Genomic DNA, 24,425 nt, shown 5'->3' with positions numbered 1-24,425 from the left:
AAGGTGGAGTAAGAGAGTGGAAAGAAGGAAAGGTAAAGATTGCAGAGGAGGATTGTAGAAAAGCAAAAGGAAAACATGACTTGAGCTGTTTGGGCAAGATGATGTTGATTGACTTCAGGGTAAGGCCAGGGCACAACCCTCTGAAGCAGAGAGGACCAATCATGTGAAACTGGGCTCAGAAAAAGAGACTTCAGGAGCTGGTTGGAATAATAGCAGGAGGGAGCTAAAGCCTGGAAGGTCTGTTTGCTAACCGCACGGTTATATGTTCTGGGGGCTGCAGTGATAATACATCCCTTCTCCTGCTCTGGCTGCTTGCTCTGTTCAGGCGCTGGAGATCAAACTGAATTTGAGCTAACATCATATTTCTTTTGGCACATGAAGTGTGATTGATCATTTCCTGCAGCTTACTAAGGTTAGACCTGTTGTCAGTACTGCCACCATCTAGCTCTGTTCATGCATTGATTTCAAAGCCCTTTACCAAGAAACATATCAATACAAGTAGGGAAACAGGAACATGAGGAGGTAAAGATCAAAGTCAAACAAAAGGTGAAAGGAAAAGTCAGGAACAGAACCAAGTTCTCCAACCTATTTTTATATAATAGCTCATGTTGCTTTTCCAATACAAAATGAGAGACTGGCAGGCAAAAATGACGGCTACTCAGTTTTATCTGTGAATCAGCAGAAACCACCTCTCTTAAGTCCCAGAAGAGGCAACAGCTATAGAAAAAGTGGGGAACATCTTCCTGTCAGGCATTCTCTCTATTTAATCTCCCATTTTACTTTCCACAGTAACAGAGGTGTGAAGCCAGATGTGCTGGCCAAGTTGCACTTAGGGCACACAAACCTGGGTCAGACCTTACCAAGTGCTGAGTAGCCTCAATTCCCTTGAATATTTTAGCCTATTCCGAATACCAGGAGGCATTCTGCATATTGAAAAAATGTTTTATACTTCTCTTTGAATGATTTTCTACTGACTTAACTTGCAATATTTTTCTTTCTTCAAAGAAATAATTTTCTTAATTGCAACACTTACTATTGCAGACTAACCAATAATGAGATGCAAAGCTTTACTGGATGCCTTGAAAAAAGACACTCCATTTCCTTAGTGATTATTCATGTTTTGTACCACAATGTATGAAAGATTAATGAAGAACTGGCTTGTGAATTTTTTTATTGGAGTTCAATGCATTTGGCCCAAAATTTTTTTTTATCCTGGAAGTAGATCTAGAATTCATCAGCTGAACTCTCCTAATAAAACATATACGCACTACAGTGTTTAAAAACTTTCAACTAACTTTTAATTTATTGATATGCTTTAGAAATTTTGATGTTATTAACTTCATTTTTAAATGTTTTCTCTGTCTCCTATTTTGTGTAACTCTGTTTAAAACCTGTAACTAAATTTCCAAGAGAAACTGAAATGCTGTGAAATTCTGTTAACACTGCTAAATAAAAAGGAAATAAAAAACTTCCAATGGTGAACAAAACCACTGGATCATTCAGTTAATTTTCAAACAACCCATATACAGATACATAGAGAGTAAATCTAAGTTCAGTAACTCCCTTCTAGAAGTACAAATGAATGAAAAAGAAAGTAGTTCAGCACCCAGGACCATTTGATGCTTCCAGTTTTGTGAAGGATGTGCGTAGGTTACAGATGCATCCTTATGGGCATGCTCATAGGGTAGTGGATATCAAACTGGTTCACCAGGTTATCAAGCAGGTATCAGATAGCAACAAGATTTACAAATTACCATACTAGATCTTTATTTCAACTAGTGATCTAGAAATAGGCAGCTTCTTATCTCATCACAGTTTTTCTGAATCATCCACTTTCTTGATAACACTGCTTTCTATTTTAAGCCCCTCATTTTTCCTAGTGTTTTGTGTTCTTCTTGATTAAAATCAGCATTTTCCACATCTTTCTGACAAAGTCAGCTGTCTAAGCAAAGCACTTGTGAAATACATGCTGTATTGCAGTATACTTAAGAAAGACAAATCAAGGTCACTGGATATTTCCATTGTGTATAAATTCCTTTGGGTTATTAGCAAACACCAGAATGTTCAGGTGGTCTATACCACAGTATTGTTTAGCATTATTTACCAAAAAGCACACTATTGTTTCAAACAGTCCATTTATAATCAGCTTCATGTTTTGCAACAAAATTAAAGAACAAAGATACAACTAAGTAAGTGCTTGTTTTAAGAAGATAAATGTATCTTAACACACAGATTTGAATAATTCATAGCTGACTAATACAACCATTTGCAATTACTGTTTCATCATCTTTACATGATTCAAACAAAAAAGCTACATCACTATAGCTTACAGTGTTTCTAGTGAGAAAAAAAAATTATGAAAAATCAGAATTTAAGTAGATAAGTGACTCATGGCACAGACAAAATCTAAAAACAAAAAGTGAAATCTGTCTTGTAAAATACAGTGGCAAAAAAATGCACACTACTCATCGGCCATCCCAGGCTCTTTAATTTTGGAATAAAGAGTTATATTTTTATCAGCATGTTTGCAGATCCACAGTATGCTCTTCTGTACTTATCAGTTAACACAAAAAACCTGAAAAAAACCTTCAAGCCATTATGTATACATTTCTACAATACAGGCATATGTGTGAGAGACAGAGCACAGCTACAAATATTAAGCATTTCTATCCTTAGGCAATTGTAAATTTTAGACAAAAAGTAGTTCTTTTGACAAGTTTTATGTAAAATAAATGTTTTCTGACTCAAATATGTTTTATAAGCTTTACCAGACACTTTAGCAGGAATGTCTAATGCATTTCATTTCATAAATCTACAGCCTAATGCTGAACTGGATGTCCCAGAGGAACTGGTCTTACACCCTCCGTTTTTGCACACAGCGATTTTTCAGTGCTGTACCACAGATGCAGTTTCAGCTCAGGGTGAGATACTGCCATTTAATAGCTCTTTAGCACCTACGTTGAACAAACTGAGGTCTTGATTCAGCTGCAAGTGTGTAAGAGCCCACAGAGTAATTGAAATTAATTGTCGTCTTACTAGACAGACCACGAACTATATGGGCAAGGCAGAAAATAAAGCTATTTCAGATGAAGAAGCTGCTTCTCTAAATCAGAATTAAAGATACATTCTGGTGGCACAAGAGGGTTTCTAAAGCTTCTTTTGCTGCTGCTCGTGATGCACAGATTTTGGGCACAGTCTTTCCTCTTAATCATAGAATCACAGAATCATAGAATCATAGAATCATAGAATAACCAGGTTGGAAGAGACCCACCGGATCACCAAGTCCAACCATTCCTATCAAACACTAAACCATGCCCCTTAGCACCTCGTCCACCCGTGCCTTAAACACCTCCAGGGAAGGTGACTCAACCACCTCCCTGGGCAGCCTGTTCCAGTGCCCAATGACCCTTTCTGTGAAAATTTTTTCCTAATGTCCAGCCTAAACCTCCCCTGGCGGAGCTTGAGGCCATTCCCTCTTGTCCTGTCCCCTATCACTTGGGAGAAGAGGCCAGCACCCTCCTCTCTACAACCTCCTTTCAGTAGTTGTAGAGAGCAATGAGGTCTCCCCTCAGCCTCCTCTTCTCCAGGCTAAACAACCCCAGCTCTCTCAGCCGCTCCTCATATGACCTGCTCTCCAGCCCCTTCACCAGCTTTGTTGCTCTTCTCTGGACTCTCTCCAGAGCCTCAACATCCTTCTTGTGGTGAGGGGCCCAGAACTGAACACAGTATTCGAGGAGCGGTCTCACCAGTGCCAAGTACAGAGGGAGAATAACCTCCCTGGACCTGCTGGTCACACCGTTTCTGATACAAGCCAAGATGCCATTGGCCTTCTTGGCCACCTGGGCACACTGCTGGCTCACGTTCAGTTGGCTATCAACCAACACCCCCAGGTCCCTCTCCTCCAGGCAGCTTTCTAGACAGACTTCTCCTAGTCTGTAGCACTGCATAGGGTTGTTGTGCCCCAAGTGCAGGACCCGGCATTTGGCCTTGTTAAACCTCATGCCATTGGACTCAGCCCAGTGGTCCAGCCTGTTCAGATCCCTTTGCAGAGCCTCCCTACCCTCCAGCAGATCGACACGTCCACCCAGCTTAGTGTCATCTACTAACTTGCTAAGGGTGCACTCGATGCCTTCATCCAGGTCATTGATAAAGACATTGAACAGGGCTGGACCCAGCACTGACCCCTGGGGCACCCCACTTGTCACTGGCCTCCAGCTGGATTTTGCACCAAATTCAATTCAACCAGCAGGATCAAGCCTACCATGTATTTTGGTGGCAGGGGTTATCAGATTTTCACAGTGTCTTAAAATGCATTCTGAAATGGTCAAAAATGATGCCAGAATCAAGAGTTTTCTTATGCTTGACTCATACGCTTTGGGCTGAAGGAGCATCATTTGCAGTAGGGCACAAACTGGCAACAGAGGTTGCAGAAAAAAGGTTATGTGGAAATGACACTATTTTCCATTTTAACATAATCTAACATAAAGCTGGCAATTTATCAGGGAAAATAGAGACAAACTGGCAGCACAAGTGACATGTGGTAATAGTCATACTATGACAAGGGACAGATTGCCCTTCTGAGACTAAGTTAGAAATAGAAGTTATGAGTACTGGAAAATGCTTGCAATCAAAAGTGCTCCGTGTGCAAATGAACTTAATATCCTATAGTGTCTGTAATAAAAATGAATTAAAAAATCCAGGAATTAACTGCCATTTTAAGTCATAAGAAGAAGTAGGACTTGAACAGCTATTAGATGCTATTAATGCACCTGAAGACATTAACTTATTAATATATACTAGATCTAGATGAAGTACTAACATGTAACCACTCCTGCAAAGGGGAAAATAGAGATAGAGAAGCTCAGTATCTTTCTCAAGGTCAAAGACAGAAAAATAACTTCTGGTTTCCAGGATGGTAGTGGGATGTCTCATTTTTCTCTGGCAAGCTTCTAGCTTGTTGGCAAAGTACTGATTTTAAATATCAGACTTCATATGTTCTTAGACTATCAAAATTCCAGAGATCTCAACTGTGAAAGCAAAAAATCCAGATTGCTAGAGGAAGGGGATGTTTCAGTCTTTTGTCCTTTGTTCCTGTCCACACTCACAGTCCTGGTGAACGGCAGAGTAGTAGGTCTAAGACAAGTTTACTAGGAAAAATGTGCAATTGATACAGATCGGTTATGGATTCAGTGAATATCAGTGATGTTTAATAGACTTGAAGAGCTTCCACTGCACCAGGACCAAAGAAACTAGACACAGGGAAGAAACAAATTTCCCAAGGGAAAAAAATTAGAGCAGAAAACCGATATACACCTGTCCACATGATCTTCCCTTATTAAAAACAAAATCCTACTGTAAATGATCCCTCAAATTAGCAGACTTAGCAGCATTATTACTGCAGCATCATGGCAATGATTCTATGATGTTGTAGGATTCTCTCAAGATAAAGATGGAGATCAGCAAAATTAAACACTGCCAATGAACTTGGCATTCCCCAGAAGGTGTCTCAGAGACTTGTCAGGCTCTCTCACCTCCTCAAGATTATTGACCCAGTAGCATGTTCTCCCAGAAGGAAGAGTAAAGCTCAGGATCTTACCAAGAGTTTACTTGTTTAGCCTACAGAAGAGCAAGCTCCAGGAAGAATGCTATAGCAGCCTTCCAGTACTTAAAGGGGGCTACAGGAAGCTGGGGAGGGGCTCTTTATCATTAAGCACAGTGATGGGACAAGGGGTAGTGGGTTTTAAGATGAAAGAGGGGAGATTCAGTTTAGATATTAGGACGAAATTTTTTCTTGTGAGGGTGAGGCACAGATTGCCCAGAGAAGCTGCGGATGCCCCATCGCTGGAGGTCTTCAAGGCCAGGCTGTATGAGGCTTTGAGCAACCTGGTTTAGTGGGAGGTGTCCCTGCCCATGGCAGGAGGGTTGTAACTCAACGATCTTTAAGTTCCCTCCCAACCCAAACCATTCTATGACTGTATGATTCTATGATTCCATCCTATGTAGGCAACAAAAGTGAACACCATACAACATTTTAAGTAGAGGAAAGCAGTTTTAGGAACGCCTCAAAACTTCTGGGCTGAAGTGTCAATGACACTTCTGTGTAGAATGATTTCTGCTAGGTTAATTCAGATTTTGTACAATTAAAGAAAAATAAATACTGTCAAAAATATTAGAAAACATCAGCATTTCATGCAAATAATCCTCTCCCAAGTTAAATACATATATTTTAAAAATATGCACAGATCTTCAAGAAAAAGTTAGCGGATTTAGTAAGATCACAACACGGCTTGAAAAAGCGATTAAAAAACTTAACAGCAACCATCAGCTCCATAGCCCCTTTAACCAGTAAATACTATGAAAATAACTACTTTGCAGAGGAAACAATCATCAGATTATGAATGGAAATGTTATTGATTTGTTTTGCTGAAGAGAATAACTGAAGTACTCAATACTCTATTTCATGATTGAAATAACAGTTAATTGACGCAAAAAGGCGATGAAAAATCAACCATCTGCAATATCATGAACTAGGACTCAATTTCATTTTAAATATGAAGTATCAGTGCCACAATCTTTTCTTATTTTCTTTTATAAAGTGAAACAATTTCTTCATATTGGGAAATGAATCCTTGCTTATTCAGTTTTTAACAGGCAGCAGAGCTTTGGCTTCAAATTAATAGTTAAAATCAAACAGCATCACTTCCTTTAAATTCGTTAAACGTATTTGTAGACATAAACCTGACGGATGCCCAAATATTAGAGCATTCATTGCTGTAGGGCAACAGATGCCACAGTGAAGTCATACTTTGAAAGATGTCACTGGGCTCAGGGTAACATAGTACCTTCTGCATGCAGTGTGAGCCAGACAGTTAGATTTCCAAGCTATGCTGGGGACAGCATGGGCAAAGCAGCCCTAAGGGAGCCTTTGTGAGACACTCACTACCCTCTGTGCTTGGTGCATCAAGCTTTGGAGTGATGCAGATGCATCTGACCAGCCCTGCTGGGAATGTGAGGGGTAAGTGGCTCATCACTGGGCACACCCAGAGCTGGACACCCTCTTTGCAATCCTACTGCTACAGCCCTTTTACTGATGGGAATAGTAATCTCCCCCACAGCCCTAGCTGTTTTTCCTCAGCAGATAATTCTCCCGTGCGGCAGAAACATTAGCCTCCCTGATACAACTACAGAGGTCTCGCTATTCTGGTACTAAACTAAGTTGGCAGGACAGGACAGCCTCTGGTTCCCTGCCTGTTTTTCATGCAGTAAGGAGAATCTGCCATCCCTAATAGATTTTTTTTTAACTAATGCACTACAAAGAAGGCAACATTATCACAAAGAGGTATTGGAGCAATCATTAGGCATTTTGTCTGTTAGACCAAATATTTTAGCTTCCTGTCTAACAGAAGGATGACCTGATGCTCCTGGAACAAGCTGGCTACAGAGCTACCTTTGGTATTAAACAGGACATGCCACTTTTTTGAACTACCTTCCTGCTCAATTTTCCTCTACAAGATGAAATACATTTTCCAAAGCTTGCTGATCTTGCAGTCTATGAGGACAGCTTGCATTTATACAACATGCTTCACTTACTTAGACTGTGTGAAGCAGTGTATCAGTGATACTCACAAGTGACAGTAATAAAAACCAGCCCCAAGGTGGGTAAGGCTTTTCTGATCAAATGTACAGTCCTCCTCCAGAGGCAAATGGCTAAGAAGGTAGCTACTGTGGAATTGGTTAAATACTTTCTTAAAGATCAAATATGTAATTTAAATTAAATTAATTGAAATAACTGAATAAAAACTTAAACCTAATAAAAACTAAAACCCCTCTGAGTGACTTGTAGGATGCCCTGATAGGCTGTTCCGAGCTAACTGGTAATACTAGTCAGATGCCCTGATTGAATAGCATGTTTGGGTTTTATTGTTCTTTTTTGATTTTTTCTACTTCCTTTCTTTTTTTTAGCAGTCCTCCACATAATCAGAGCTTTGCAGTTATGCACTCTGCAGAAAATATTGCAAGCCAGATGTCCTGTTAAGCAACTTCTCTGTCAGTTGAATTATCTAGTTCCTTGAACGGGAGAACAGGGTTCAGGAGATGTGGTCTTTTTCTCCTTTCTGCTACAAACTTGTCAAAGAAGCCTGGAAAGGGGCTTTCCCTGTCCCTGTGGCTGGACTGAAGTACTGTCAACATAACTCAAGTGGTGATGTCAATACAGAGTTTAGCAGGAAACAGTGCACATCAACAGGTAATTTTAAAAGTTGACCATTACCTTTCTAGCCTCTGCATGGTCATGGCTAGCGTTTTGTTGAGTTCCTCTATCATCCGGCACCCTGAAGGGTGAATGGGCAACGTGCTGGACCCAGAAGGCAGGTGCTGGCTGTGGCTGCCATACTGGAGCTGGTGCTGGTGAGCTGCTAACTGGGATGGCAGGACAGTGTGATGGTGCTGAGTCAAAGGCTGCTGGGAGCTCTTCTGTGTAGAATAGGATGAGAGAGAGAGGTCTGGCCCCCCTAAAGGCATGCAAATCATGACTTTCTTTGGAGGTAGTGGAGGTGACAGTTTAACTGGCATACAAGGCAGTTTCACAGGAGCACCAGGATCTAAAACAGAAGAAAGAGAGGCCCTGATATTAGTTTTCATGGCAGTATGATGGAGTTCAGGGTATCTGCCTGGGAGGGCAGGTACTGAGGTTGCTAAACAACATGGGAGTGTGCATCCCTTTCCTGCTGTGACAGACAACTCTGAATAGCATGCGCACAGCCCTGTCTTCAGAAAAAACGCTTTGCAGATGAGTCTCATAAAAAACATCCCAGTGCTGTGCATGCGCCTTAATAAACACATTAAGCAATGCGTAACAAGGCCTGTGGCACACTTCGGTGTTCTAAAGCCCTAATCCTCTGAAACAGCCCTGTGAGGTAAGCGCCGTGTCTCCTGCTCAACAGGCGGAGAAACAGGGGGAGAGGAATTAGGTGTCTAAAGTTCCATGATGACTCACCACCATCACTGATGGAGCACAAGCTCAGGGATTCCTGATCCTTCTCAGCCACTGCAGTGCAATTACTACAAGTCACATTTCTTACAGCTTTGCAATGTGCAAAACATCTGGTTTTAAAACTACATTATAAGGCAAGAAAAAAAACCAAAGGTTACAGGAGGGAAAAAATATAAAGGGCAGAAGATCATTAAGATTGATGCATTCTTTTTCAGAAGACACGACTAAAATAATTTTGTGATTCTGTGGCAAAGGAACCAGAAGACCTGAGAAAGTCTGGCGACAAGATGTTGCTCTCCAGTTTTCAAAGGTGATTATCCTTCTGAGTGATATCAGATTTCTGAATACCTTTCGCAGATGGCTCTCTTTAGCATTAACTATCATTCCCCTTGTCCCCTTTATTCGTTCCTCCCTCTGGGCCTATTCTGAGTATTCCTATCTATCAGCCACAGTGCACACAGCTGACACTAGGACTTCCAAGTACTAACACTTCTTGAAAATTATTAAGGATAGTAATGTGGAAAAAGACCGTGCGTGTTGCCAGTGTCCAATATGACATTAGACTTTTTTTTAGTGCTAGTCATAGCTTCATTGAATCCAGAGTATCCACCAGTGTTTTTATTATGCGAGGAACCACACACCGAGTGTATGGCTTCCCTTTCTTCAAAGGGCTTATAGGCTGAAGATGTAGGAGAGGCAAAGGATGTACGAAGACAAAATAGAGGCACGGAGAGATAGTGGCCTTTCCAAATTGTAGAGTTGAAGAGTTACAGAGAGTAAAACCCAAGCCTTTTGGCTTTCAATGCACTCAACATGTTGTCTCTTAAAGGAAAGAATTCTTCTGACAACTCCGTCAAGACTGAAATCTAACTGACAGGATTGCCAAACCACAGAACACTGTCTTCTCTAAAGCAGGTTGCCTTATGTACAGCAGGGAAAAAAAAATTACTTTCAGGATTTTCTATTAATGCACAGAAAGGTCCCCAAGTTACCATGTTTTTCTTACATACATGTTATTCTGTGTATATGTATTCTGCATAAAAGAACACATGATCTTCAATAAAAGGTAAAGAACAGAAAAAGTAAAGGGTAAGATGTATAGAGCCCTGAGAATGGGGCTTCTGTGGGATTTCTAGTAATAAAGTGTTTTCATAAATTTTTGCTGCAGACAATTTCACTTCTAGAGCTAGTCCTGAATTACGAAGACCACACTGAGATCGGTATTTCCATTTTGAAAAGTGCAGGTTTGACTGTTAGCTTTGGATCGTTTTCTGCTGTATCTCAATTAACATCTTCAACTGACAGTGCCTGTGCCAGGATATCCTACCATCCCTGTATAGTGCAGGGGAGTCATTCTTAATGGTGAATTCAAAGAGAACCCAACCAAAGGTGTTTCTTGCTTCTGACAACAGAATAACTGGAAGCATCAACAGGGTTTGCTGCCTTCTGTGATTCTGAAGATTAAAGCAATATTGTATTTTGGGAGTGAGCATAACATGCCGAATGGTTCAGGTATAAAGTAAACAGGAATCCTTCCATCTGTCTTCTAAAATACAGTGAAAAATTATTTTGCTTTCTCATGCAAGCATTCATATAGCAGACTTGTGATAGAGGAACTGCAGCTTTGGAGTTGCATGGGAGAACAAGTCTAGCTTAATTATCCCAAGTAACCACATACTCCATCACGAATCAGATGTACATACTCTGATTTCCGCTCTTCACAATACAGGTATGGATGTTTAGTTTCCACCTAAATTTAAAGAAATCCTTCACATCAACGTGTTTTCAGTGGACTCCCCTGGACAGCTGCCAAATATCTTGTCTTTTTTAAGGTAAGGCTTTATTCAGACCAACTGTGTTTCACCCAAGTTCTTGAGCCTGTCTGAATACGGCCCTAATACCTTATCAGAGCCTTGAAAATGAACCAAAAACATTAAATCTACTTGTCTGCCCTTCACCTTCAGAAGAATTCTGCTTGTCTGTTAAAAAAAAAAAGCAAACCAAACAAAAACACAAACTAAAAGGAGAATGACTGCAATAGGAGATGATTTTGATCCATTTGCTTGGAAACATATCTGTATATCTTCATTGACATCAGTAACAGAGACCTTGTACTGCAAGTTTTACTGCTCAGTCAGATCAGCAAGTGGGCTGAACAAATGAGGCCTTGCTTCAACCCATGCGCTCTAGGCATGCTGCTGGAAAGCGTGCTACCATGTTCTGGAATAAATATGAGAACAACTTGTCTCTGCATGTAAGAGTGAGATAACTGTGTTTTACAGTTCTTCCCTCTTGTTTATTTTGATTTCACAATGTACATGATATATGAACCAGGAGTGGAAACAGTTACTGTCTTTAGCATGGAATAGCTATCGGACATGGACATCTGAAGATAAATAAGAAGCTGGACAGTGGAAATATGAACAAGGAATCTGTGATAAGCATCTTCTCAGCGGAATATTACCAGAGTCTTAAATCACTGCACAAAGCACTCATGTGACAGAAGAGAAGCAAACTGTGTGAAGCCAGATGTGCAAGTCTGATTAATCTCTCTTGGCTGAGGCTCTCCATGCTCAAGAGAATAATGAGCAATTCTGCAAGATGTTGGCTCCCAGCAGGATTGTGACCACCCAGGTATGCGTATGGTTAAGTAATAACTGTGCTAGAATTGATGAATGAGATGTTAGACACAGAAACCTTCCCACTGCTGATGACAATTACTTAAAATATAGTAGTGGATGTCACAATATTTGCTGCACATCACACCTATGACAAACAGGTCAGCCATTACTGCTTCCATATAGATTATTTTGCTAACAACTACAGTTGCTGTGTTTCCTTCTTGGTTTTAAGGAGATAGATAACTAGACTTTAATTCACTCCTTAGAAGGTTTACTCCTGTATGGTTCTTCTGACATGCTTATGGTGCACTGGAGCTCCACACCAAGTACACCAAGCCTGATGTTTCCTAGCCACTAAACATGGCTGGAGAGCTGGTTGGTGGATGTTACAGATCGAACTGTTGCAGATAGGGTGCTAGGAAGTTCTGGAGGTATGGCAGTTACTATTGCTCCAGTAGGGCTGGTAAGAAAGCTCATTAAAATCCTCAAATTTTGCCCTAGCACAACTACAGCATGGAGAATCATAGAATCCTAGAATAACCAGGTTGGAAGAGACCCACCGGATCATCGAGTCCAACCATTCCTATCAAACACTAAACCATGCCCCTTAGCACCTCGTCCACCCGCACCTTAAACACCTCTGATACAAGCCAAGATGCCATTGGCTTTCTTGGCCACCTGGGCACACTGTCGGCTCATGTTCAGTCGCTGTCAACCAACACCCCCAGGTCCCTCTCCTCCAGGCAGCTTTCTAGACAGACTTCTCCTAGTCTGTAGCACTGCATAGGGTTGTTGTACCCCAAGTGCAGGACCTGGCATTTGGCCTTGTTAAACCTCATGCCATTGGACTCAGCCCAGTGGTCCAGCCTGTTCAGATCCCTTTGCAGAGCCTCCCTACCCTCCAGCAGATCGACACTTCCACCCAGCTTAGTGTCGTCCGCAAACTTGCTAAGGGTGCACTCAATGCCTTCACCCAGGTCATTGATAAAGACATTGAACCCCACTTGTCACTGGCCTCCAGCTGGAGTTAACTCCATTCCCACCACTCTCTGGGCCCGGCCATCCAACCAGTTTTCCACCCAGGAGAGTGTGCGCCTGTCCAGGCCAGGGGCTGACAGTTTCCAAAGCAGAATGCTGTGAGAAACTGTGTCAAATGCTTTACTCAAGTCCAGGAAGACCACATCCACAGTCTTTCCCTCATCCAGAAGCCGAGTCACTTTGTCATAGAAGGCGATCAGGTTAGTTTGGCAAGACCTGCCTGTTGTGAACCCATGTTGACTGGGCCTGATCACCCAGTTCTCTTGCATGTGCTTCATGATAACACTCAAGATCACCTGCTCCATGGCTTTCCCTGGCACTGAGGTCAGACTGACAGGCCTGTAGTTCCCTGGGTCCTCCCTGCGACCATTCTTGTAGATGGGCACAACATCAGCCAGCCTCCAGTCCAGTGGGACTTCCCAGTCTTCCAGGACTGTTGGAAGATGATGGAAAGGGGCTTGGCCAGCACATCTGCCAGCTCCTTCAATACCCTTAGATGAATCCCATCTGGCCCCATAGACTTGTGGGTGTCTAGTTGGGCAAGCAAGGCTCTTACCACCTCCTCTTGGATCATGGGAGCCTCATTTTGCTCCTCTAGCTCCTGGGTTTGTACACAGAGGGAACAACTTTCTTTACAATTAAAGACTGAGGCAAAGAAGGCATTAAGTACCTCAGCCTTTTCCTCATCCCCTGTCACTGTTGTTCCTTCTGCGTCCAATAGGGACTGTATGGTCTCCCTAGTCCTCCTTTTATTATTTATATATTTATAGAAAGATTTTTTGTTATCTTTCACAGACTTTGCCAATCTGATTTCTAGTTGAGCCTTAGCCCTCCTGATTTTTTCTCTACACAATCTCACTTCCCTCCTGTAGTCCACCCAAGAGGCCTGTCCCCTTTTCCAGAGCCCATAAACATTCCTCTTGTTCTTGATATCAAGATATATCTTGATATATCTCTCTGTTCAACCAAGCTGTTTTTTTCCCCTGCTGGCTTTTTTTTTGGAACATGGGGATGGCTTTCTCCTGAGCTGCTAGGATTTCCTTTTTGAAGAGCTCCCAGCCCTCATGGGCTCCCTTGCCCTTAAGTACTGTCTCCCATGAGACTTTGCCAACCAGCCTTCTGAAGAGTTCAAAGTCTGCCCTCTGGAAATTTAATGCTACTGTCCTGCTAACCACCCTCTTCACTTCACCTAGAACAGAAAATCCTATCTCATGATCACTTTGTCCTAGGCATCCACCTACTGCCACATCCCCCACAAGGCCTTCTCTGTTCACAAACAGCAGGTCCAGGAGGGCACCTTCCCTTGTTGGTTCATTCACCAGCTGTGCAAGGAAGTTGTCTTCCACGCACTCCAGGAACCTCCTAGACTGCTTCCTTTCTGCTCTACTATACTTCCAGCAGATATCAGGAAGATTGAAGTCTCCCACAAGAACAAGAGGCATTGATCTAGAGATTAACCACACCTGTTTATAGAAGAGCTCATCAGCTGCTTCTCCTTGGCTGGGTGGTCTGTAACAGACTCCCATCACAAAATCTACCTTCTGGTGGGCTCTTCTGATTTTAACCCACAGGCACTCAATCTCCTCATCACCACAATCAATCTCAATGGTGTCCAAGTCCTCCCTTACAAAGACGGCTACCCTGCCTCCTCTCCTACCCTTCCTATCCCGCCTGAAGAGTTTGTACCCCACCATAGCTGCACTCCAGTTACATGAGTCATCCCACCACATTTCCATGATGGCAACAACATCATAGGCTCCTTGCCCTACAACAGCTTCCAGCTCTTCCTTCTTATTCCCCATGCTGTGTGCATTTGTGTAAATGCACTTCAGCTGAGCTGCTGAGCCTTCAGCCCTCTTAGAGGGAACAGTTTGTTTCCAATTGCCTGGTAACTGGAGAAGCTAGCACCAGAGTGCCTGTATCTCTCTTAGCACCCCCAGGTGTGTTCTCTCCCACTTTCTGTGTGGTGATGTACTGGTGGTCCTCACCAGCACATCCTCTCCAAATCACCAGTGCCCCACATCCAGGCTCGCTCTTGTCTAGCCTGGTCTCAATCCCCTCTCCCTTCGCATCTAGTTTAAAGCTCTGTTTATGAGCTTAGCTAGGTTTTTAGCAAGAACTTTAGCTCCCCTAGGAGACACACGTGTCCCATCCTTAGCAACAAAGTCTGGGGGTGCGTGAGCCACCCCATGATCAAAGAAGCCAAAGCCCCTCTCCTCGCACCAGGCCCGGAGCCAGGCATTAGTCGAATTCTTCTTCCTGACTTCCAGCTCCTCTCTATTTAGCCTTGGGATGGAGCAGAATACTATTTGTGCCCCAGAGCCCTCCCATCATTTTCCCAATGGCCCTGAAGTCTTTCTTGATGGCTTTGGACTTTCTGTCTACTAGATCATCATCACCCGTTTGGACTACTATCAGAGGATAGCAGTCTGTCTTGTGGACCAGGGAGAGAAGTTTTCTAGCTATCTCCTTCACTGATGCCCCCGGTAAGCACCAGACCTCTCTGTGGAGTGGGTCCGGTCTGCAAATGGGTCCCTCCGTTCCTTTTAGGAGGGAGTCCCCTACAACCATCACCCTCCTCTTCTTCTTAATGGAGGATGTTTTTATCTTCTTCTGAGGATGGTGCGGCCTAGAGAAAGATTCTAGGCTGTGGGAGCCATCATCCTCATCCTCAGGATTGGATTCCACCTGCAGCACATGGTACTTGTTCACCAGGGGGATCTGGGGTTTTGCTGTCTGGTTGAGGGGAGCAGTTTTCCTTCATCTGGCAGGAACTTGCTGCCATTCCCCATCTCTTGTAACCCCAGCCTTGCAGTTTGCAGGTGGATGGTGTTTGGACACACCAGCTCCAGCAGGCTGCTGAGTTAGTGAGAGGGCACTACTCCACTGGTCTACCTCCCTCTCACACTCCCTGATGGTCCTCAGCCTCTTTACCTCCTCCCTTAACTCCTCCACCATACGACAGAGTTGCCCCACTCGAGCGCAGCTTTCACACGTGGAGCCAGTACCAGAGGCCCGAGCTGGTGTGGGAGGGAGACAGTGCCTGCAGCCCAGGGTCTGGGTAGCTGCTGCACCCACTGTGGCTCTGGCTGGGTGGCAGCATCCACCCTGCCTGCTGCAGCACACGGAGCAGCTTTAATCTTCTGCCGGGCGGCCACCATGGTCCTCGGTGTCTTCTGTCTAGTCTCTAGGTCCTCTCTGCGTCGTGCCTGCTCGAACTGCCCCGCACCTCTTTGGCCCGCTCCGCTTTACGGCGCTCCCAGGGGGACCATTTAAATCTCCCGCGGTGGCCGCCGGGACCGCCCCCTCCCGTCAGGCACCGCGGGACCAGCGTGTGGGGCTGTCAGGAGCCCCGCCCCCGCCTGGATTTTTCTGGGATTTTCCCGGCTCAGGGAAGCTCCCACGGCCTCAAAATGTCCACCCCACTACAGAACTCACCGTCCTGCTGCCGGGTGCCGCCGAAGAAGCAGTGTTAATGGCTTCTCCGCGGCAGAGAGCATGCGTGGGAATCCTGAGCTGGTGGCAGAGCTGGCTGTGCTTACTACCCTGCTAGTGGCAGAAAAGTTGTTTCTCCACCTCTTGTGATGCCGAAGAGGATTCAACATTGTATCTCGACGGCAAGGAAGGGCAACGGCCTCCTGGGTTCTATGAGCAGAAAAGCAGCCAGGATATCAAGGGATTGTTCCCCTTTTATTCAGCTCTCCTTAGATGGTTTCTAGATTACTATGCCAAGTTTAGGACACCCCAGGAAAGGCATCAAAACCCCAGAATGAGTTGAGCAGATGGACACTGCAATGGTTGAAGGCTGAAGCACCTGTCGTATGAGGAGAAGCTGAGGAACCAGGACAATTTCAGCTTGGAGAAAAGATAGCTTGCAGAGGGAGCACTTAACAGCAACTCTCCATTAGCAATGAGAAGGTTATCAGTAGGGTGGTGCATGGTGAGAGGAGGAGAGACAGTAGGCAAAAATTGAAACGAGAGGTTGAAGACTGGATTACAATGAAAATATTTTCCCTTATGAGAAGAGCCAAACAGTGCAACTGGTTTGCCCAGACAGGTTGAACAGCTGGCATCCTCTAAGGTTATCAAGGCCCAGCTGGACAAAGCCCTAAGCTACCTGGTCTGATCCCGTAGCTGGTCCTGCTTTGAGCAGAATGTTGGACTAGAGACTCAGTGAGGTTCCTTCCCACCTGGATGACTTTACATTATGACCTTTGCTGTACTATACACAAATAATACAACTCATCATAAAGTTAATGAGTTACTCGTTAAATTCCAGCTGAGAAATTAATTCTGTAACATGTAAAAAAGCCTCTACAAAAGTCAGTATGGTCTGTTGAGGAAGCTCCATAATAGAAATGAGGTGATGTACCTGATATTTGCTGGCAGCATTTGGACAAATAGCTTTTACTTTTCCAGGTCTTTTCCCCAGGAATCACTCGTGCCTGAACAGTGGGAGTCTCTTTCCTTCTTTGAATGAGTTTTTTGAGAAGATTCATAAAAACAAGTTAGAAACTGTTCTCAAAGCTTTGCCATGTATTTGTTGCTGACTACAGTAAGATCTGTAGCCATGACTGCAGGGAGGATTTGAGGCAGAAATTCTTTGCTGTTCTTCTGCACCATGTATGCATCCAAAGTTCAAGTTGAATTTGGAGAACACAAGCAAAGCATGCTTAGCCTAAAGGTTGAAAAACATGGCTCTGCATGAATTCCTATGCAGAGCCTTGAAGAGGGGTTTCAAAGATGAGATTCCCTTCTGCATAGATGTGCTACATACTTCCCTCCAGGCAGCAGCAGGCAGAGGAAATATGGAGAGCACAACTGCATCAGGGTCCAGTTCCCCATGACAGCCTAAGGGTGCTGGTGAAGGAGAGCTGCTTTTGCTCTGCTGCTTCTCCTGCAAGCACACAGTGAAAAGAGAATTGTCCACTGCCCCAACATGAATGTAACCAATCTTCATGAATGTGGCCCACCAGAGCCAGCAGCAGGAGTCAACATACACAGAGTACGAAGTTTGTGGATAACGTCTTGGGCTCATCCCCACAGGAGTCTTCTGAGACACTTCATGGGTCATAACTCAGAGAATATTTATTGGATAAATTGTAGTTGTAAATCCTTTTATAATGCTGTAACCAACAATCAGCTGTGTTGTGGCAATGCAGCAGGACACCAGGCATTCCTGTTCTCACACCGTATCCCTAGATTGTCTGCATTATCAGGAGTAACTTTTGGGGACTTGTAACATTTCCTACCCTGTTAAATATTTGCCTCTAATTCTGAACTAGCTCTTACTCTACAGAGACTTAACTAGACGGCCCAAGACCAGAACTAAAAATGTGCTATGCCCCTCCTCAAAATCTTGAATGAAGAAAGGAAAAGAATGCAAAAGGCTTTTCAAAGCTTAAATACAACAGTTGAGTGCTCAGATTCAAGCAAGGCAACACCCTATTATGATATTAGGCTAACTTCAGGTTCATACACACTCAGACATTGCTGAGATTCCGGCTTAGCGGCACACATTTTGTTCTCTGATGTTTTATGGGACTTTATGGGCTACTGGCAATTCAGTTGTTTAAATGGAAAATATCTAACTAATTTCAGAAAACATGGTCTGTGCTGGTGAGAAGTAGGAGTTTAATGAATCAAGATCAAAAGAAGCTTTACACCGCTGGGGTATGTTATCTATCAAATCAGATATGACCTGTCTTCTCGTTCACTTTTGGCCATTAAAAATTTTACAATAATCTGGGGACTTCATCCCAGCAGTCCAATTAAGTTTGGTTCCAGGTGATTATTTTGGATCCTCCTACATTTTCAATGAAGTAAGGGTGCTGCAAATGTTGTAAATGTCTGTGTTCCACACCTGCATCTTGGAGAAGTAAAATTATGAAAAAAATTCTGTCCATGTGTGCTGCCTAATAATAATCAAATCTGAAAACCAGTGAAGGCTCACTGGGACGTAAATGGCCAACAGCAACTGCAGGGAAGTGAATAAACAGTATCAGAACAGTTAAGGATCATGTTTTTTTTCCAGAGTTGCCTGTCTTCTAGGGTTGCATGGGCACTTTCACACCCAGTGCTGTAATAGCAACATTCCACTGTATCATCAAGAGCATGTGAGGTGGTACTAGGCAAAGTACGAAGCATTTTCAGCAGTGGTGGTGGCATCACTCCCAGTGGTTGCTCTCGTTGTAGTCTGTGTTTGGCTCTGTCCCTGTTCCTGCACTGTCCCATCCCCACAGTACCTAAGCCTTGAGAAGAAGCATGCCAAGGTTGAGTGACTTTGTGAGGGGCAATTCTCTCTTCTTCTCTCCTTTAAAACGGACACTTTCTTTTCATTGCCCCCAACATTAAATGTGCTCCTACAGGTTTATTTTAGGCTGGCTCTTTTATGTGTGTTTCTTACCAAGGATAAGGCCAGTCTTTGACTTGGTACAGACAGACAGATGTTTCAGATGGTTCACAAATGCTTTCAGAGTTAAGGAATGTTCCTTTTTCATTTCTAAAAGCTGTATTAAGTCCTTCGCCAAGCTCCACAGGCCAATCTTCATGTCTTCACAGAAGAAGTTTGGGATAGGTTCACAGCAAGAAGGTGGACAGACTCAAAAGAAGCTTTTCTTTCCTTAAGTTTTCATGTAAAATATTTCTCTCTCTGTTTTTTTTCTTTTGTTGCTGACCATGCCTGTAGTGATTTTACAATAGATGTTTGCACAAAACGTTTCTATTGCATAAACATACATATGTACACATACACACATATATATCTTAAGGCAGAATTTAAGAGGAGCTTCTGCATTTTCAGATGTGTTCACAAGATCACATCTCCCCTCACAGTCTTCTTAAACAGAGCTACCAGACCATTAAACCACTGTCACTCTCCATTAGCCATGCCCACTTTGTTTTAATTTGTCCTTCAGCCTTCTGGCAAAATCTTCAGCAGAAAAGTGGGTATGCAGCAAGAGTAGAAGTGTCTTCACCTCGAACGTCAGAATTCTGATTTTACTTGTTTCCACACACACAAACTGAGAATGTCTCTGGAGTAATTAGTAAAAGAATAGCATTAATTCTGCTTCTCTCTGATGAGGGTGCTTCATTAGGATTGATTGCTCATTTCCAAAGATTATACACAGCTAAAATAATTATCAGTGGAGAAGACAAGGCATCAAACAACACATATATCCTCTAGACCACCAAAGTAAGTAGACCCTTAAGAATAAGTTTAATACTTTTATTTATAAGGTATGTATAAATCAGGCTTTCAGTTCCACCAGAAATAACTGTCAATTACATTAGGGCTCTATGACTAAATCTGAATCTCTGTTCCTTTTCCCTGAAGGTTTTGTATATGCACGCACAAGAGTTTATTTAGGAGTGGGTGAGAGACCACTAAAGGCCACCACAAATAAGAGAATTCATAGTTCTGTTTCACTGAACTGAAAAGTCACCACTATCATGCATTTGACTTATGCTGAAAGCTTGAGCCTGATTCTACTTCACACAAAATTTCCAGCTGCAAAAAACCCCACACCACAAGCCCTCATCCTTTGAGTCTTATGCTATCTCTTAAAAAAGAAAGGCCTATGAATGAAGGGCATTTAGTAGCTGAGTTTTTTCCTATGCTATTCCTATTTTTTTATTTCTTCTACGTTGGCCTCATTTCTGAGCAGCTCCTTGTAATTGGAACAGAGTGTTATGGAAGATCATAGGAAGCTGGTTTTGTCCTCACCTGAAGCCATCAATACTGCTGCTTGGCTTTGCAGCCTGCAGAACTGCCCATTCAGTTTGTAGTACAATGAAAATTAATAACCATTATGTGTAGATATAGGCAGGCAAGAAAGTAAAGAGTTTTCACATAAAATGAACAAAACTATACAGAATGAAAATCTGTGGAAACAGAAACATGAAGAGACTACATAGAGATACGAGAAAAAACCAGAACATGCTCTTTCCTAATGAGCCCTTTCCTGACATATACTTTAACCCGAATAAAATGGGTATTAACTGTCTGGAGAGAAAATAAAAAAAAACTAGAATGTATTAATGTGAGCTGAACATTTATCACAGCAGCCCTGAAAGGATCAGAGCAACACTAACACAACAAGACTGAATCAGTGAGACCAGTCTCTGTCCAAGTACACAGATGTACACACCTCATCCTGATTTTGAGGTGCTCTCTCCTGGGCGGCAGCTGCCAATTACGAGCAGACTGTTCAAAAGTTGCAAACAAGCATTTAGGGAACATTTTTTTGATCTGTGTAAAAGTAGCCATCCTCTGCTTCAGTGGTCTAAATGAGAGACTGGAGAGAGTAGACCCACTAATCCTCCTTCCACATGTACCTAAAGCTTTGAATCCCAAGGAGCTTGGACACTTGTAAAAACATCTGGAACACGAAAAAGGAGCCTGTATTGCCTGCTGGTGCTAGCTGCCATGCAGTGAGAGATAAACTGCAGCATTAACTGCAGGACATCAAAATCCTGGTCACTTGGAACTGGAGCTGCCCATCATCATCAAGACTCACCAGTGGGAAGGAAATGGAAAGGGGTGCAGTAAGGCAGTCAGTGTGAGCAGGGAAGCAAAATGGTAAAAAGCCATGGGACAGAGTGGCCTGTGCAAGGATCAGGGGGCCAAATAAAAGACAAACACTTGAAAAGATACAGGGTGTGTGCAGGGGGGATCTGCCCAGATGGCAGTTGAGAAGAGAAGCAACAAAGGGCAAAAAGAGAAAGCAAAACTCTCCCTTTCCCCTCAACTCTCTCCCTTTTTCTCATTAAAGGCATTTAAAGATTTCCTGGTATTTTCCTGATACTTCCTTTCCCCTCAAAGCACATCCTGCAATTTTTGTGGTGATAGTAAGACTTGATGATTAGGAGTAATCAGGGTTAGGAAATGCAGTGGCAGTCTTAGGTAGTTACATCTAAGAGAGAAAGTGCCCCGAAGCAACCTCGATAAAGGTGGAGTCTGAAGGTGCATAGTGAACTCTGCCCTAGCTACAACACAGATACATTACCAGTACACACACCAACAAGTGCAAACAGCATTACAAGAGAAGAAAGGACATTGAGAACCTTGCTGTAAGGACAGGTTTTTCCTATAAGGGAAACAGTGGTGCTGAGGGTCCAGGAACACCTACTTACCAGTTAAGTGGCTGGCAATCCTGGCAATAGGTTTAGGAGGCAGGGCAGGGGGCTGTTTGAGGAGGGATAACTGTTTCACTGGGGTGTCCTCATGTTCTCCAGGGAAAGCAGCAGATTTTTTTGGGGGAAGTAGCAGGACTGGCTTAGCTGTAGGATCTTGGGACAGGAGGACGCTGGATTCATTGGATGTGGGGCTCTCTTCAGACACTGGAGGACACAACCACATCATAGACGCAACAACGTTACGAGCAAAGCAACAGCGAATACAGCCATCGTTAGACAAGAAACGCAGTGCACCAATGCAGAGTAATAATGACTAATACATTTCACTCAAACATCATATAGCACAGAAAGGAGGAGAGGAAGAAAGAGAAAAAGAGGAGTAACACACATCTACACAACAGCCAAATTTCCCATTACCTCTGACAGAAGTCAGCTCCCTTATGCCAGGCTGGAACATACTCCCACATCTTGAACACAAATCAAGAACCTTAAAATGTCACATCTCAAGATGGTCTGTCACCACAGCTTGCTCAGGATCAGATATGTTAGCAAGTGGTCTCTAAACTTACCCTATGAATGCAAAAGCACCTCATGGGGCCTACTCCATTTCAAAGAGGCCACATATCTGTGCAAAATCATAGATGAACACTTCTACCAGTCACTTTTTTCTCACTTGACCTTCATTCACTACTATCGGCATTAAGTGATGCAGAAAGAGGAGCTAACCTGGATGTATTGTATTGCTGTCCCTCTGCATGGGTTGGGGAAGAAGCACAAAGAGCCTCATCTACCCTAGGGTAGGGTAACCGGGTAACTGTCTGTGTTTGCTACTGAGATCTGTTTGTTGTGAATATCACCCAACACCACACAGCAGGTAGAGGGCATGATGTTGTACCCAAGGGTTTAAAAATGCTATCAGCTCTCTGCTCCAGAGTTCATTGGCACAGCTGAGATGTAGCCACAGAGTCAGAAATCTACTCTTAAATATTGACAAAGAGCAAGATACTTGTGCAGAAGTAGAGGTTACTTCTACGCCAAGTCAGTAAAATTTTTTCATGGAACATCTAGTGACAATCTGTATACTGTCACCTCCTTCTCCAACAGAAGACCTTGGTCTTCAACAAATATTTCCAGAGTCAGACACCAGATGTTAAAAGTCAGGAACTTGCTTTAAACATCTTAAGAGTATCTACATCACAATGTAAACAACATGTTACCTGTCCCATCCATGATCTCTGTGGTTGGGAGCACCTCGTATGAGCAGGCTTCTCCAGATGCTGGACCTGACTCCAGTTCTGCTAGGGCTGGCAGGGATACCTGGCTGGAGCTCAGCACTTGTGTGGAGCTCAGAGGCTGTCCATTCTCCAAAGCTCCTTCTTCATTTGGTATGGAAAGTTCCCCATCTGTTCATAGTTGGAGGAAAGCAGAATGACAACAGAAGACACATAAATAAGACGCAGAAGGAATGTTAAATGAAATGTGCTATCTCCATTAACTTGCTTGCAAATGAGGGGTCTGAACTGAGACCTTGCATGTATACAGAAGACACAGGGACAAGGATCAAAACAATATCGTTTGTATCTCAAAAATACAACTTGTGCAGATGTCTGCTGTGATGTTCTGTCCACTATAGTTTCACATAACTCTGACAGCATTCCACTTGCCTTAAGAAGTTACTAAGATTTGGGAAAGATTGGTTAAATATCTGTGTTGATCCTTTGCTTACCCTAGGATGCTCATAAGAATCCATGGTCTAAGCTGGATGGTTCCTGACCAACCACCATCCATGGAGCCATGCAGACCAATCCAGGGCCACAAAATCTGTTTTCTCTCTGTCTATATTGAAGCTGGGAAGTCAGGAATGAGAATGGGCTGGAACTGAAGCTATGGAGCTTTCTTAAAGAATATGAATGTACACAGAATATAATTTATAATATTTTAATAAAAATTGCAATAATTATTTCTTCCCTCACACCAACTATCATACTGTAAGGGACACAGGCAAAACCACACAAGTATGTCTGCCTTTTATACACAAATAAAAACATAAGAGGTCCCAAAATCAAGAGTTTAAGTAAGAGAGAGAATAATTTTTATAGTTGGCTTATATAAGGGCTTGATACCAAGATATAGCAGATTCCATTTAGAAAGCCTGTTTTTAAAGTTATTCATAATATCTGCTCTATCTGAGCAGAATTTCTGTAAAAGCAGCTGGTAGTTTCTTTCCTATCATACATCACTTCAGATTAAAAATATTAAAGAACAGAAGTGAGAGATCAGATCATTCTCTATGGTGTCAACCTACATGTTTTTTATCTCAGAATCTGTTATGCACAGCACTCTGGTACCTGGAGGCAATGATCACATGGATATCTCAAGTACAATTTTGTAAAGGAAAGTGTTCAGCCCCTGTGATTAGGAGTGGAAGCCTGGAAATATAACCAGAATGTGACCTGTAAGTCTAAAAACCAGCAGGCGGATAAATGGACCCTAATTTTACTATCTATTTAAATTATTTTTGTAAGTCAAACTCAGGATTTTAGGATCTGGTTCTTGATTTTTGGGCACATCTGATCAGCCATATACATTACTCAAATAAGTGCCCAGTTTCCCCTCACAGGGCTAAGATGTGCATA

The 24,425-nt window shown here is 43.0% G+C and overlaps 1 protein-coding gene across 7 annotated transcripts in view; it reads right to left on the bottom strand.

The window, feature by feature from the left end:
- The window catches only part of PHACTR1 (phosphatase and actin regulator 1), a 314,716-nt gene that overhangs the window by 50,699 nt on the left and 239,592 nt on the right, over nt 1-24,425 (bottom strand). For 6 of the 7 annotated variants that reach the window (XM_069853669.1, XM_069853668.1, XM_069853670.1 and 3 more), the window contains 3 exons: nt 23,007-23,192; nt 21,787-21,993; nt 8,270-8,600 (listed from right to left, as the gene is read on the bottom strand). In XM_069853669.1, coding sequence (XP_069709770.1) covers nt 8,270-8,600; nt 21,787-21,993; nt 23,007-23,192 — 724 coding nt within the window. The remainder of the gene's footprint in view (nt 1-8,269; nt 8,601-21,786; nt 21,994-23,006; nt 23,193-24,425) is intronic. The other variant, XM_069853672.1, reaches the window with a different exon arrangement.

This window comes from Phaenicophaeus curvirostris, chromosome 3 (genome assembly GCF_032191515.1).
Source record: "Phaenicophaeus curvirostris isolate KB17595 chromosome 3, BPBGC_Pcur_1.0, whole genome shotgun sequence".
NCBI classification, from domain to species: domain Eukaryota; kingdom Metazoa; phylum Chordata; class Aves; order Cuculiformes; family Cuculidae; genus Phaenicophaeus; species Phaenicophaeus curvirostris.
The sequence above is the reverse complement of the archived record's forward strand: the minus strand, read 5'-3'. Positions and strand labels throughout refer to the sequence as shown.